At 36.9% G+C, this 13819-nt stretch overlaps 1 protein-coding gene across 2 annotated transcripts in view; it reads left to right on the plus strand.

The window, feature by feature from the left end:
* Positions 1-13819, plus strand: part of Pkc98E (Protein kinase C) — a 238221-nt gene that overhangs the window by 144902 nt on the left and 79500 nt on the right. For both annotated transcript variants that reach the window (XM_090375862.1, XM_090375861.1), the window contains exon 8: positions 1660-1765. In XM_090375862.1, the coding sequence (XP_090231988.1) occupies positions 1660-1765 (106 nt within the window). The remainder of the gene's footprint in view (positions 1-1659; positions 1766-13819) is intronic.

Genomic DNA, 13819 nt, shown 5'->3' on the forward strand with positions numbered 1-13819 from the left:
GAAAACAAAAACCCTTCCCTTCACACTTTTCTGATGATGGTAGTTACATCTTTAAGTAAATCCCACATCAGTACACTGTGATCACTGTCACCTAGTGGTTCCTTTATATGCAGATTCCTAATGCATGCATCTTCACTGCTGATAATCAGATAAAGGGTATTACTCCCTCTGGTTGCCCCTTGAACATGTTGCTGTAGAAAACAATCCTCCAATAAATCTACAAAAGTCTTGCTAGCATGCGACATCCCACAAGTTCCAGTCAATATCTGGAGAGTTAAAATGCCCCATTACAAGACATTCTGATATACTGGCCCATTCTATTTCTCTGCACAACTGTTCATTGTACTCATTAGAGTCATTAGGACTATAACACACACCTACTCTCATTTTTCCTTTCCCAATGTTCATGTCACTCCAAACAGACTCAACATTCTGTCCACCCGTGTCAGCTGGATGCACTTCCTTAGATTTTATGTGTTTCTTAACTAACAGCATAACCCCTCCTCCCTTCCTGCACTGTCTGTCCTTTCTGTCCACCCCAAATTCCAATTCTGCACTGCTTATATCTGTGTGACACCATGTTTCTGATATCCCAACAATATCTGCCTTTGGCTTGATCAGCACTTCAAATTCATCAATTTTATTTACTATACTTCGAGCATTAGTGTACATGCAAGTATACATGCACTTGTTCTTACTCTTAGTTACCCTAACACATCTGATGTATTTACTTTTTCCATGATGACTCCCCGCAGCTCTTAGAATCCCCAGCAACTTGCTCTCTAGGCTGCTGCTGCTCATTACAATAGAAGCAGTGCAAGAATCACTTTCGATTCTGCCTGCAGCTACCGTTAATCTTTTAGTCTGTGAATCCCCCCCAAACTAGCAGTTTTCTGACCCACCTAACACTGCCTCGATAGCATCAGCAAATATTCTTGCACCCTTTCAGCATTGACCTGTACTTGTTAAGTAAATCTGCAGATTTCTTACTCTTAAGGTCATTAGTACCATCTTGTACAACAATATCACCTTTTGTGCCCCTTAAAAGATGATATTTGGTCTACAACATCATAAACTTTTGCTCCTTGCAGATCACTGCTCTGAGCAGTCCACTCCATCATTCTCCCCAAACTAGGTAATCATATTGAGCTTTGTGACAAGGCCATTGCCCTGTTTAAAAATTTATGGTTTCATGCCATAAAATTGCATGTGTTGGAGGAATATTGCAGTCTCTTTCAAAACGTTTTCTTGCTATATATTGTGATTAAACACTCCAGAGAAACCTTTTCTTTTCTTCCAGAGGCCAGTTGCTTCAAGATATGAAACTGTAGGATATTATTTTTCAGTAGGAGCTAGTTAGAATGAGCATTTTATAATGGTCTCACAAACTTGATGATGTAATTGGGAAGAGGTTATAATTCTTAATTTTCTGGTTCGGGTTTTTTTTTTTTTTTTTTTTTTTTCCCTTCCTTATGCAGTAAGGGAGGAAAAAAATATTTTCCCCTTAGACACTGAAGATAAAGACTAGAGGATTAAATTAAAATCATTCATTGTATATATGTTAGTATACATTTGAATATTTATTCCATTTCACTAAATTTATATTTTTGAATGACCACTGAAAGATAACTTTATTTATTTATTTATTTATTTATTTAGACATCAATTACAGAATCACCAAATAAATTAGGCCAGTCTGTTACAGAAAGATCTCATACATCCCCTCTTCCTAGTTCTGGAGACCAGCAACCAGGACAATATTCAGGTATTTAAAAATATCGATAATTTACTTGTATTTTCATCAAATTTTCACTGTTATTGTGAGCACTTTTTATGAAAGGAGACATGTTATAAAAGTTTTGGATATTTTTGTGATAGGGTACAAATAAGCACAAATGGAAAAATCTTAACTATCCTCTCATGAATTATAAGCTAGAATTATAGTATATATATATATATATATATTTTTTTTTTTTTTAATTTTTTTTTTGAGACATTGCTAGGAAGATCTTTCTAGGAGATGCTAAAAAAAAACCATTTTACTTATCCTGAACTGTGTTATAGATACCGAAGTGCATTATTATTGTATAGCATCATAGGATGTTGTTTCATTTATGAAGGTCACTCCAAATGTAATGCCCTGTAATATTTTTTTTTATACAGCTGTGTTTATTGTACTGCATTTTTATCTGTACAGTTTATAGCTATGTTCTTCCTTCCTCTTATTAAATTATTATCTAATTATCTGTTTGGCCCAGTGACCAAACTTTGCTACATTTGACAGCTTGTTATCTCATATCTACAAGTTGTTCACAAGGCTCATTACTAACAGATTAGAAAGAATACTTGATGAGAATCAACCGAAAGAGCAAGCTGCCTTTAGGACAGGATTCTCAACTATGGATCACCTTCACTTAATATCACAGCTAATGGAGAAAGCAAATGAATTTAAAACACCATTATGCCTGACATTTGTGGATTATGAAAAGGCATTTGACTCCATACAGCATAAGGCAATGTTTTGGGCACTGGAAACAAGGCATAGATACCCCATATATTATGATTTTGAAGACAGTATATGAGGATGCTACCTCCTTTATTAGACTAGACAAAGACAGTAGAAAATTTAAAATTGAGAAAAGAGTTCGATGAGGAGATATATCTCCAAAGTTTTTTGAGACATTGCTAGGAAGATCTTTCTAGGAGATGCTAAAAAAAAACCTTGTTTACTGCTGCCATTGAGGAAGCTTTCAGAAGATTAGACTGGTCGCAGAAAGGAGTCAGTGTGAATGGAGAGTACCTAAACCATTTACAATTTACAGATGACTTTGTGGTCATTAGCCACGATCCCAAAGAATTAGAGGAAAATCTTAATAGGTTATGCAGAGTTAGTAAGGATTTTGGACTAAAGATGAATATGGCTGAAACAAAAGTAATGATGAACAAGTATGCCACAGAAAGGGATATAATGATTGAAGGAGTGGTAATTGAAAAGTTGGAGTCATATACTTATCTGGGACAAGTCATTAGCGGTAATAATGATAAAATGGCTGGAAGTCAAAAGAAGAATAAAATTCGGGTGGATAGCATTCAGGAAATATAGTCACATACTGAGGAGCAACATTGCAATTTGTCTGAAATGTAAAATAATGAACCAATGTATACTCCTCACCATGATTTATGGAAGTGAAACTTGGGCACTCACCAAAAGAATGGAAGAGAAGCTGAGAACTACACAGCGAAGAATGGACTGAATTATATTAGGAATTAGACCTGTTAAAAGGAATTACACCTGTTAGATAAGAAGAGAAACACATGGATTAGGCAGCAAACTCAAGTAAAGGACATTCTTATCAAAACTAAAGAACTAAAATGGTCTTGGGCAGGACACGTAGCTTGAAGACATGATGATAGATGGACTAAGAAAATAACAGAATGGTACTCAAGAGGAGCTAGAAGAAAACCTGGAAGACAATGACGGAGATGAACAGATTAAATTCATGAGTTTGTGGGTAGTAAATGGATGGCCATTGCACAGAACAGAAGGAACTGGAAAGTTGCTGGAGAGGCCTTCATCCTGCAATGGATTGAAAATGGCTGATGATGATGATTACCGTGCATTTTTTTCAGTTACTTATAGATGTTTCCGTTAGTCTCCTCACATGCCAAGAATTTAGGGAGGTAGCTATGTTTGGCAACAGCTACAATGATATCACCTGTGTGAAGATAATGCCATTAGCATAATAAGAGGCAGAGAGTATTGGCAATAAAGGATCATTTGGGAAAGAAAAGAAATAAGTTTAAAAATATATTCAATCCAACATTCATGTTATAGAATTAAAAGTGTAGTATTTTCATATAGCCATGCTTTATTATCCATTGGCTTTCATGAATTGATTTTAATAGGTTAACTGGAAAATTATAAATCTATAACTAAAGACTATATGTTGCAGTATTTATCTTTTGAGTATGAATAGGAAAGCACAATAATAGATAAAACTTTGTGTAGTAATAATTATTGACAACACATAGAAGGTAATTAATCTATGACCAAGTAATGACCAGGCTTCTTCTTGAAGTTGAGCAAGAGGATGTCTTATAGCCCAGTGCCGCCAAAAATTCCAACGGCTAAAATCCCAAGAGACCGATTATATTTAAAAAAACAAAGTTAAAGTCTATATCTCAGAAACTGTTTTTGCAATAAAAAATGTTTTTCATGTAATCAAAACAGCCACTAAAAACATTAAAATTTTATTTGAACACATAGAACATGTACATTGCAGTTATGCAAACAGTATATGATAATGTTGATGTTTTTTGTCATAATAATAAATAAACAACAAACAGTTATATATCTATACAGGTAGCCCTCAATTTATGCAGAGGTTAGGTTCCTGGGGGACAGGTGCAACTTGAATCAGCGCAAATGGAACCCTTTATATTATGGAGTCAATGGGAAATCACAGGGTTAGGTTCCGGGCACCAAAAATTTTACCTACCCTTTTCAGTACTGGTATATTTAAAGCAAAGAATTAAACTTTTTTAATTAAAAAAAGTGTTTTATTTTTAACCTCCATAAATATAGTAAGTATGTACATGTAAATAAAAAAATAAATTAATTACGTACATTAAACATTTTTACAGTATTTTCATATAGCCATGATTTTTCATATAGCCAAAGTTTTAGTTGGCTCTTGAAGGTATTGGTTGAGCATCTGCTGTTGACGGCCCTGATTGAGAAGATTGCATTTTTTTGAAGAAAGGATCAGGTGTTGATTGCCTGGATTTCTTCTTCCTTTCTTTAAGAATTTCAAAATACGGGCTCAGGGTTGATATGACACTCCTTTTAACTGTGGCACTCCTCTCCAATTCGTGATTAATGTCACAGAGCTCATTAGTGAGCGACTCTACACCTGCAAGGATCCTTTGTAGATCACTGGTCTTCATGATTTTTAGAGCAGAGTCTTCTTCTGTCTCTTCCTCCTGCTGTTGGCTAAGTTTTGCAGCTAACTCTTCAAGGTCTTCATTTGAAAGAGTCTCTGCATGACTCCAAGAGATCAGTTACATCTTCAACTGTAACTTCTAACCCTGCTGATGTCGTCTACAACATTCTGTTGTGGCTTGAATCCTCCGAAGTTGTGCATGAAATCTGGGAGAAGTTTACGCCACACTCCGTTTAGACAATTGACAGTCATGGATGATTTTCATCAACTGGTGAAATACCACCACTTTGCTTATTGGAGGCTTGAAGTGGTGAAACCCATGTTTAGTCTCTAGAGCAAAGTTTCCAGCATCCCCCTCCCCCCATACTTCTCCTTCAACCCATGCACGGTACTAAGTACTATAGGTTTTGATACCTTTCGTGTTTGGGGTTTTCATAAAAAAAAAAAAAAAAAAACCCTTCTTGCCAGGCTGTGTTAATGTGATTGATGCCCTTTAAGGTATCAAACGACCGCCAGTATTCTCTGATAGTAATGTTGGACGCATCCAAAGCTTTCACCATTTGTGTAAATGTTTGTCACAGATAATAAGCTTTAAAGGCAGCTATTACCCCCTGGTCCATGGGTTGCAAAACTGATGTTGTATTAGGGCGCATGTAAACAACATTAACTGTAAGAGGCATTCTGACTTCATCCAGATTTGTAGGATGTCCAGGGGCATTGTCCAAAAGAAGAATAGCCTTGGCTGGAAAATTTTGTCATTGCAGAATTTGAGAACAGTAGGGAAAAAATAGTTGGTGTACCAATCTAAGAAGACGTCCTATGTCACCCGTCACCCAAATCTTGTTAGACTTCCAGTACACAGGCAACAGGGGCTTAGAGGTTCCAGTACAACAGGGGCTTAGAGGGGGAACAGGCATTTTGTGTGTTATCAGACACTCAGTGCAACAGGATCTGGAAAGGTTGAGCAGATGGGCTGAGAGGTGGCAAATGAAGTTTAACATTGACAAATGTAAAGTACTACATATGGGAAACAGCAACCCCAGAGCAACGTATCAACTCTGTGGTACTACACTGACAGTGGTAGAGAATGAAAGGGACCTGGGGGGGGGGTGGTTGTGCAGGCAGATATGAAGTTCTCTGAGCAGTGCAGATGGGCTGCAAGAGTAGCTCATGGTGTATTGTCAATGGTATATAGGAATTTTTCTAGCAGGGATAAGGAGGTGATTATTCCCTTGTACAGTCGGTCCTCGTATAACACGTGTTTACATTACATGAATTCGATCATACACGATTTATAAATAGGGGAACGATATCTTATATAACACGAACCGAATTCGCTTATGCACGATTCGCCTTTGTGTTTACAAGAAATGGCAGTCGAACGCGGAATCACCCCAACCGAACGCAACACGATAGGAATGAAGAAGATTCTGAAAATGTATTTATGTGTTTTATATCAGTGAAGGGGAAACACATTTCACCATAATAACGTAAAAACCAACACAATTCCAGCTATCGATATAATCGCAAATGCAATTAGATCGAGTTTACAACCAGTTTATAACAGATTCCACTAGCAGAAACGAAACTGGAAATTGTTTTTATTGTTTTATGGTAGTAACCCCCAGAAATGTGCTTTAGTAAAATGTGGGGTGTTAATAGTGTATCTCGGCCTTTACGGTGTTGTTTATTCAGTTGCTATACGCGAGCAGCTTTGTTTATGTGTATCAAGCGTGCCTCCTCGTTTTGTAATTGCGCTTTATTCCCTAAAAATTAGTAAAATACTTAAAAGGTGTGAAAAGGAACCGTCCTGGCGAAGACACTGCAGATTCAGAGAGAGAGAAAAAAAAAAGCAATATTGATAAACAGAGGCGGACTGGGTCAAAAATGCTTACCCGGGAAAATTTATAGTGGCCTCATACTACGGTTTATGGCCAAAATCACACTGGCCTCCGGCCCACCGGGATTTCCCGGGTAAGGCTTATGGCCAGTCCGCCTCTGTCGATAGAGAAAAAAATATGAAATTGTGAAACGCTTTGAGCGAAATGAAAGACCATGTGATTGCACGTGCTACAGACCTAAATGAGGCAACGCCGAGAATTACAAAGAATGCGGAGAAAATAAAAACAACTTTCGTAGCAGGAACAACTCAAAGTGTAATTAAAATCCATTAGATTAAGACACAAGAATTGGAAGGGATGGAACGGCTGTCATCTGTTTGGATAGAAAATCAAACAAAAAAACAAGTTTGCTTACGATAGAAGCAAAATCATTAGCAATATTTTATTACGTAATAGTCATTACGTATTATAAAATACGTAAGTATTTTATTAAGACTATTTTATTTAACATAATTTTTTTACGAATAACATACGTATTTTATTCGTAAAAAATACTTTTTTAGTATTAAAAAATACTAAAAATACTTTATTATAATATAATAAATAATAAAAAATATTTATTATTTATTATATTATAATAAAAATATATATTATATTTTTTATTACATATTTTAATCGTTATAAAATACGTAAGTATTTTATAACGATTAAAATTACCCGATTATTTATTGTGTTTGGTAATGTTTTGGTTCCAAATGTGTGTTCAATCTTGGGTGGTCGGCACCTAACCCCACTTTTCCCATAGGGCCTGTTGTTTATATTGCACGATTTTGCATTGCACGAGGTTTTCTAGGAACACAACTATCGTGCTATACGAGGACAGACTGTATAAGGCAATGGTCAGGCCACACCTAGAGTACTGTATACAGGCCTGGAGGCCTCATTTCAAGAAGGATGTAGAGCTGCTGGAACGAGTACAGAGAAGGGTAACAAGATTAGTGAATGGAACAAAGGGTTGCTCTTATGAAGAAAGGCTTAAGTTTTGCAAATTACATTGTCTGGAGACTAGGCACCAGCGAGGTGATCTGATAGAGGTGTATAAAGCCTTGAATGGTTTGAGCATGCTCAATGCTGATGAGATTCTGCCTCTTGCTCAGAATAATCACCTGAGAGGGCATAAATTCAAATTGAGGAAAGACAGATGTAGGATAGACGTGCGGAAATTTGCCTTTAGCCAACGGGTGGTTGGTTGGTGGAACAGACTTCCATCCCTTGTCTTGGAAGTTGATAGCCTAAATAAGTTTAAGGCTCAGCTGGACGGGTATTTCGAACGAACAGGGGGTGAAGTGGAAGTGGTTATTTTTTATTTATTTATTTATTTTTTTTTTGGCTGATGCTGCATAAGCTTGCTTTCTTGCATCAAATGCCTCTATTAATGCTAAAATGCTAATGCTAAAACACTGATAGATCCAATATCTTTTTATTTCAGAAGATTTAGGAGAAGTCCAGTTGACCTGCCTCCCTAAAATCCACTCATGCACACCTCGATGGTAAGCCCTGTTACGTCACTTAGGTGGCAATGAACGTGGAGTGGTTCTCTTCAAGACGCCTGGTCAGCGTGAAGAGGAAAAGACCAAACCCTCCAGCACATGATAGCACAACGAAACAAATGGCCCTCAGTCCCCAGTGGCTTTCGCTCCCCCTCTTACGGCAGCGAGAGGATCAGAGTGGAAGCAGAGGGTGCTAAGAATCTCTGGGTACGATCAGGCTGCTATGCACGGAAACTGAACTTTGGCCTGTTACAACGTAAGATCGCTCATCGGTGAAGACAGGATACTAGAGCTGGAAAATGTAAATTGGAATATCATCGGTTTGGCTGCAACAAGAAGAAGAAGAAGAAATGAATCACTTATATAAGTTTATCAAGTACACCAATAGAAACAGTGAAAGGAGTGAAGGTGGAGTTGGCTTTTTGGTCCATAAAGATATAAAAAACAACATTTTGGAATTCAAAAGTACATCACCAAGGGTGTCAAGACTACTACTCAGGATTTTTAAGAGGTATAAGCTAAAGGTTATATTGATTTATGCACCAACATCGAGCCATGATGATGAAGAGGTTGAAGAAATGTACACTGAGAGTCTTCCAGATGAACAGGAAACTCGCTACACTATCATTATGAGGGACTTCAATGCCAAGGTTGGAAAGAGACAAAACAGTGCAGAAAGGGGAACTATAGGAAATTTTGGAATTGGTGAAAGAAATAAAAGAGGTGAAAGACTCGTGGAATTTGCAGAATCTCAAGGATTGTCAGTAATCAACACTTTTTTTCAAGAAAAGGGTGAAAGTGGGTGAAAGGGTGAACAGAAAATGGACATGGAAGAGCCCAAATGGATTAACAACTAATGAAATCGACTTCATCCTCACTAACAGAAGATTAGCATTAGCATTAGTAAAGGCATTTGATGCAAGAAAGCAAGCTTATGCAGCATCAGCCAAAAAAAAAAAAAAAAAAAAAAAACCCACTTCCACTTCATCCCTCTGTTCGTTCAAAATACCTGTCCAGCTGAGCCTTAAACTTATTTAGGCTATCAACCTCCACTACAAGGGATGGAAGTCTGTTCCACCAACCAACCACCCGCTGGCTAAAGGCAAATTTCCGCACGTCTATCCTACATCTGTCTTTCCTCAATTTGAATTTATGCCCTCTCAGGTGATTTTTCTGAGCTAGAGGAAGAATCCCATCAGCATTGAGCATGCTCAAACCATTCAAGGCTTTATACACCTCTATCAGATCACCTCGCTGGTGCCTAGTCTCCAGACACTGTAATTTGCAAAACTTAAGCCTTTCTTCATAAGAGCACCCCTTTGTTCCATTCACTAATCTTGTTGCCCTTCTCTGTACTCGTTCCAGCAGCTCTACATCCTTCTTGAAATGAGGCCTCAAGATATATCATGAATGATGTTACTGTCCTGAACAACGTAAATGTTGGAAGTGATCACAGAATGGTAAGATGCACACTTGATATAGATGTAAGAAAAGAAAGGAAAAAACTGACTCGAGTAAATAATACAAAGGTCTTTGAGATAACAGAAGAGGAGAAAAAGCAGTATGTACTGGAACTTGAGAACAAGTTTGAGCTTCTGCAGACTGTTCAAGACCAAGATATCAACGAGAAATATTACAACTTTCTGAAAGTGATAAACCCCAAGAAACCTATAGGTAAAAAGAAATCCAAAGAAGAAAAAATCAGTCAAGAAACACTTGTCATGATGAACTGAAGACAACAAATGAAGAGCAAGAAAAACACTGACAGGGAGAAAATTGAGTATACTGAGTTATGCAAAGCCATTAGAAAGAGACTCAGAGAGGACATAAGAAGATTTAACACAAGAAAAGTAGAACAAGCATTAAGGGAAAACAAAGGATTTAAATCAGCAGTCATGAAATGATACTGAAACTGAAGAATAACAATTGTGTACTTATGAATAACAGAGAAGGCATAATTCAAATAGCAGAAGACTACTATAAAGAGTTATACAAGGAGTGAGGGAATGATGCCAGGAAGGTGGATCACAAATTAGTAGTAACACATACAACATACCTGATATCCTTCCTGATGAGGTAGAACATGCGTTGAAGAAAATGAAGAATCAGAAAGCTCCGGGGGAAGATGAAGTTACTGTAGAGTTGTTAAAATTGGGAGGAAGAGACATTACACAAAAATTGGCAAGACTCTTCACAAAATACATTAGAAAACGTGTGATGCCTAAGGAGTGGAATAATGCAATCATAGTTTTGCTGCATAAGAAAGGAGATGAATCGGAAATTATAGACCAATTAGCGTGTTATCCCACATCTACTAGTTGTTCACAAGGGTCATTACTAACAGATTAGAAAGAATACTTGATGAGAGTCAACCGAAAGAGCAAGCTGGCTTTAGGACAGGATTCTCAAATATGGATCACCTTCACGTAATGTCACAGCTAATGGAGAAGGCAAATGAATATAAAACACCATTATGCCTGGCATTTGTGGATTATGAAAAGACATTTGACTCCATACATCATAAGGCAATGTTTCGGGCACTGGAAAGATAAGGCATAGATACCCCATATATTATGATTTTGAAGAAAATATATGAGAATGCTACCTTTTTTATTAGACTAGACTAGACAAAGATAGTAGCAAATTTAAAATTGAGAAAGGAGTTTGACAAGGAGAGACAATATCCACTGCTGCCATTGAGGAAGCTTTCAGAAAATTAGACTGGTCGCAGAAAGGAGTCAATGTGAATGGAGAGTACCTAAACCATTTACAATTTACAGATGATATTGTGGTCATAAGCCACAATCCCAAAGAATTAGAGGAAAATCTTAATAAGTTATGCAGAGTTAGTAAGGATTTTGGACTAAAGATGAATATGGCTAAAACAAAAGTAATGATGAACAAGTATGCCACAGTAAAGGGTATAATGATTGAAGGAGCAGTAATTGAAAAGGTGGAGTCATATACTTATCTGGGACAAGTCATTAATGTAATAATGATAAATAGATGGAAGTTAAGAGAAGAATAAATTTTGGATGGATAGCATTCAGGAAATATAGTCACATACTGAGGAGCAATATCCCAATTTGTCTGAAATGTAAAATAATGAACCAATGTACATGCCCCACCATGACTTATGGAAGTGAAACTTGGGCACTCACCAAAAGAAAATCAAGAGAAGCGAAGAATGGAACGAATTATATTAGGAATCAGACTGTTAGACAAGAAGAGAAACACATGGATTAGGCAGCAAACTCAAGTAAAGGACATTCTTATCAAAACTAAAGAACTAAAATGGTCTTGGGCAGGACACATAGCTCGAAGACATGATGGAAGATGGAGTAACAAAATAACTTAATGGTACCCAAGAGGAGCTAAGAGAAAACCTGGAAGACAACAACGGAGATGAACAGATGAAATTCATGAGTTTGTGGGTAGTAAATGGATGGCCCTTGCACAAAACAGAAGGAATTGGAAAGTTGCTGGAGAGAGACCTTCATCCTGCAGTGGATTGAAAATGGCTGATATTGATGACGACACAGGCAACATGGCTTTGTTTAAACCTTTCATAACACATGGTGTTTCTGAATGGTATACCAACATTGGCTTCAATTTTAAATTGCCTGACACATTTGCTCCCAACAATAGTGTCAGCCTGTCTTTTGATGCTTTAAATCCAAGAGCTGACTTTTCTTCATGGGCAATGAAGGTTCTTAAGGGCAATTTTTTCGAATAAAGGCCCATTTCATCAACATTGAAGATGAGATCTGAAGGGTAATCACCCTCCTGTACTACGGCCTGAAACTCTGTAGGGAATGTCGACAGCCAACTCAACATCTGCACTTGCTGCCTCACCAGTAATTTTCACACTTCTGCATTTGGTTCTTGCTTTAAATCTCATGAACCATCCCTTGCTAGCCAAAAATATTTCATCGCACTGACCTTCTTTCTTCTTTAAGTCTTCAAAAATTGACTTAGCATTTTCAGTTATTACAGCTTGGGTCATGGGAATGTTTTTCTTTGGTTCAAATCATCAACCCAAATTGTCAGCAATTGCTCCATTTTTTTCCAAAAGCTTATTTCTGCTGTAACTAACTTGTGTAGCACTTATTGTTGTAGCACTTTGAATTGATTGTTTTATTTTATCAGAATTCTTCATAATTGTAGTAACAGTCGATGGAGGCATATTCATAGCCCTACACACATTAGGGCAGCTTTCACCAGCTTCCATCCTCTGAATAACCTCCATCTTATTTTCCAAGGTAATAGATCGACGTGCCTTTTTCACGCTTTCATTTTCACTAGTATTCATTGAACTTCTTTTACTAGACATGGCATCTCTTTATTCTAATTAAATTAAAAACTTAATAACAAGACTGGCAAAAACTGTACATGGCTAACATGACTGGCAAAAGCTGCACACTACTATTAATGATTATGTATTTAACTTATTAATAGCATAATTAGTAATAAATTTCCAACATGTGTACATAGCGCAAACAACAAACTGAATGCTTTACCTCCCGCTTCCACAAGTGGCTACTTTGAGGGCGGGAAGTTTTTTCGTCTCTGATACGGATGCCCTAATTGCTGATTAGTTCAGTTCTTGTTCGTGCGAACAGTGCATCATACATAGTACAGTACAATGCCCATAAATTTTGTTTGATGATTTTAAACTTTCAATTTATAAAAAAAATTTCAAAAATAAATAGATAAAAATAAAAATGGCCTTGTGGTTAGTGACCGGCACTATTGTGAATCAGCGCAAATCGGACCGGCGCAAAACGAGGGCTGTATATATATATATATACACTAACAGTATACAATCAGTTCACAAAAACATTACTGACAATAATCAGTTTAATTATATCAAAATCGCACATTAAAATTTGCAAAATATTTTACAAATTATAATCAAATGTTTAAGTATTATAATAATAATAATAATAATAAGAAGAAAATGGGATATTTTTTCCTGTTACCTCTTTGAAAATATCATGCCAGCGCCCATGGTCAGGCCTAATGTACTTGTCAAAAAATTAGTGAAAGTACAGCTAATAACAAATACCTGTATAATTATAGTTTTAGTTATGCTAATGATATTTATGATGCAGCTGCCCAAAATACATTACTCTAAATTTTCATATTCTGAAAATATTCTTATTTCAAGTTTTTTATCTTTAGCATTTCAATGCTATACCTATAATTATTGCTAGAAGCAGTGCAAGAATCACTTTCGCCTCTGCCTGCAGCTACTGTTAATCTTTTAGTCTGTGAATCCCCCCAAGCTAGCAGTTTTCTGACTCGCCTACCACTGGCTCAATGGCATCAGCAAATGTTCTTGCACCTTTACCAATTAAGTGTATCCCATGCCTGTAGAAGCAGTCTCTCCTGTTAGCAAGCACAGACCACGCTGAAAAAAATTCTACCCAGTTAGCATTGCACAGTCTCTCCAGGGACAAATTGATTGACAAGGCTGTCATCA

This window comes from Mastigoproctus giganteus, chromosome 6, assembly GCF_048544385.1.
Source record: "Mastigoproctus giganteus isolate SK-2022 chromosome 6, ASM4854438v1, whole genome shotgun sequence".
Taxonomy (NCBI): Eukaryota; Metazoa; Arthropoda; class Arachnida; order Uropygi; family Thelyphonidae; genus Mastigoproctus; species Mastigoproctus giganteus.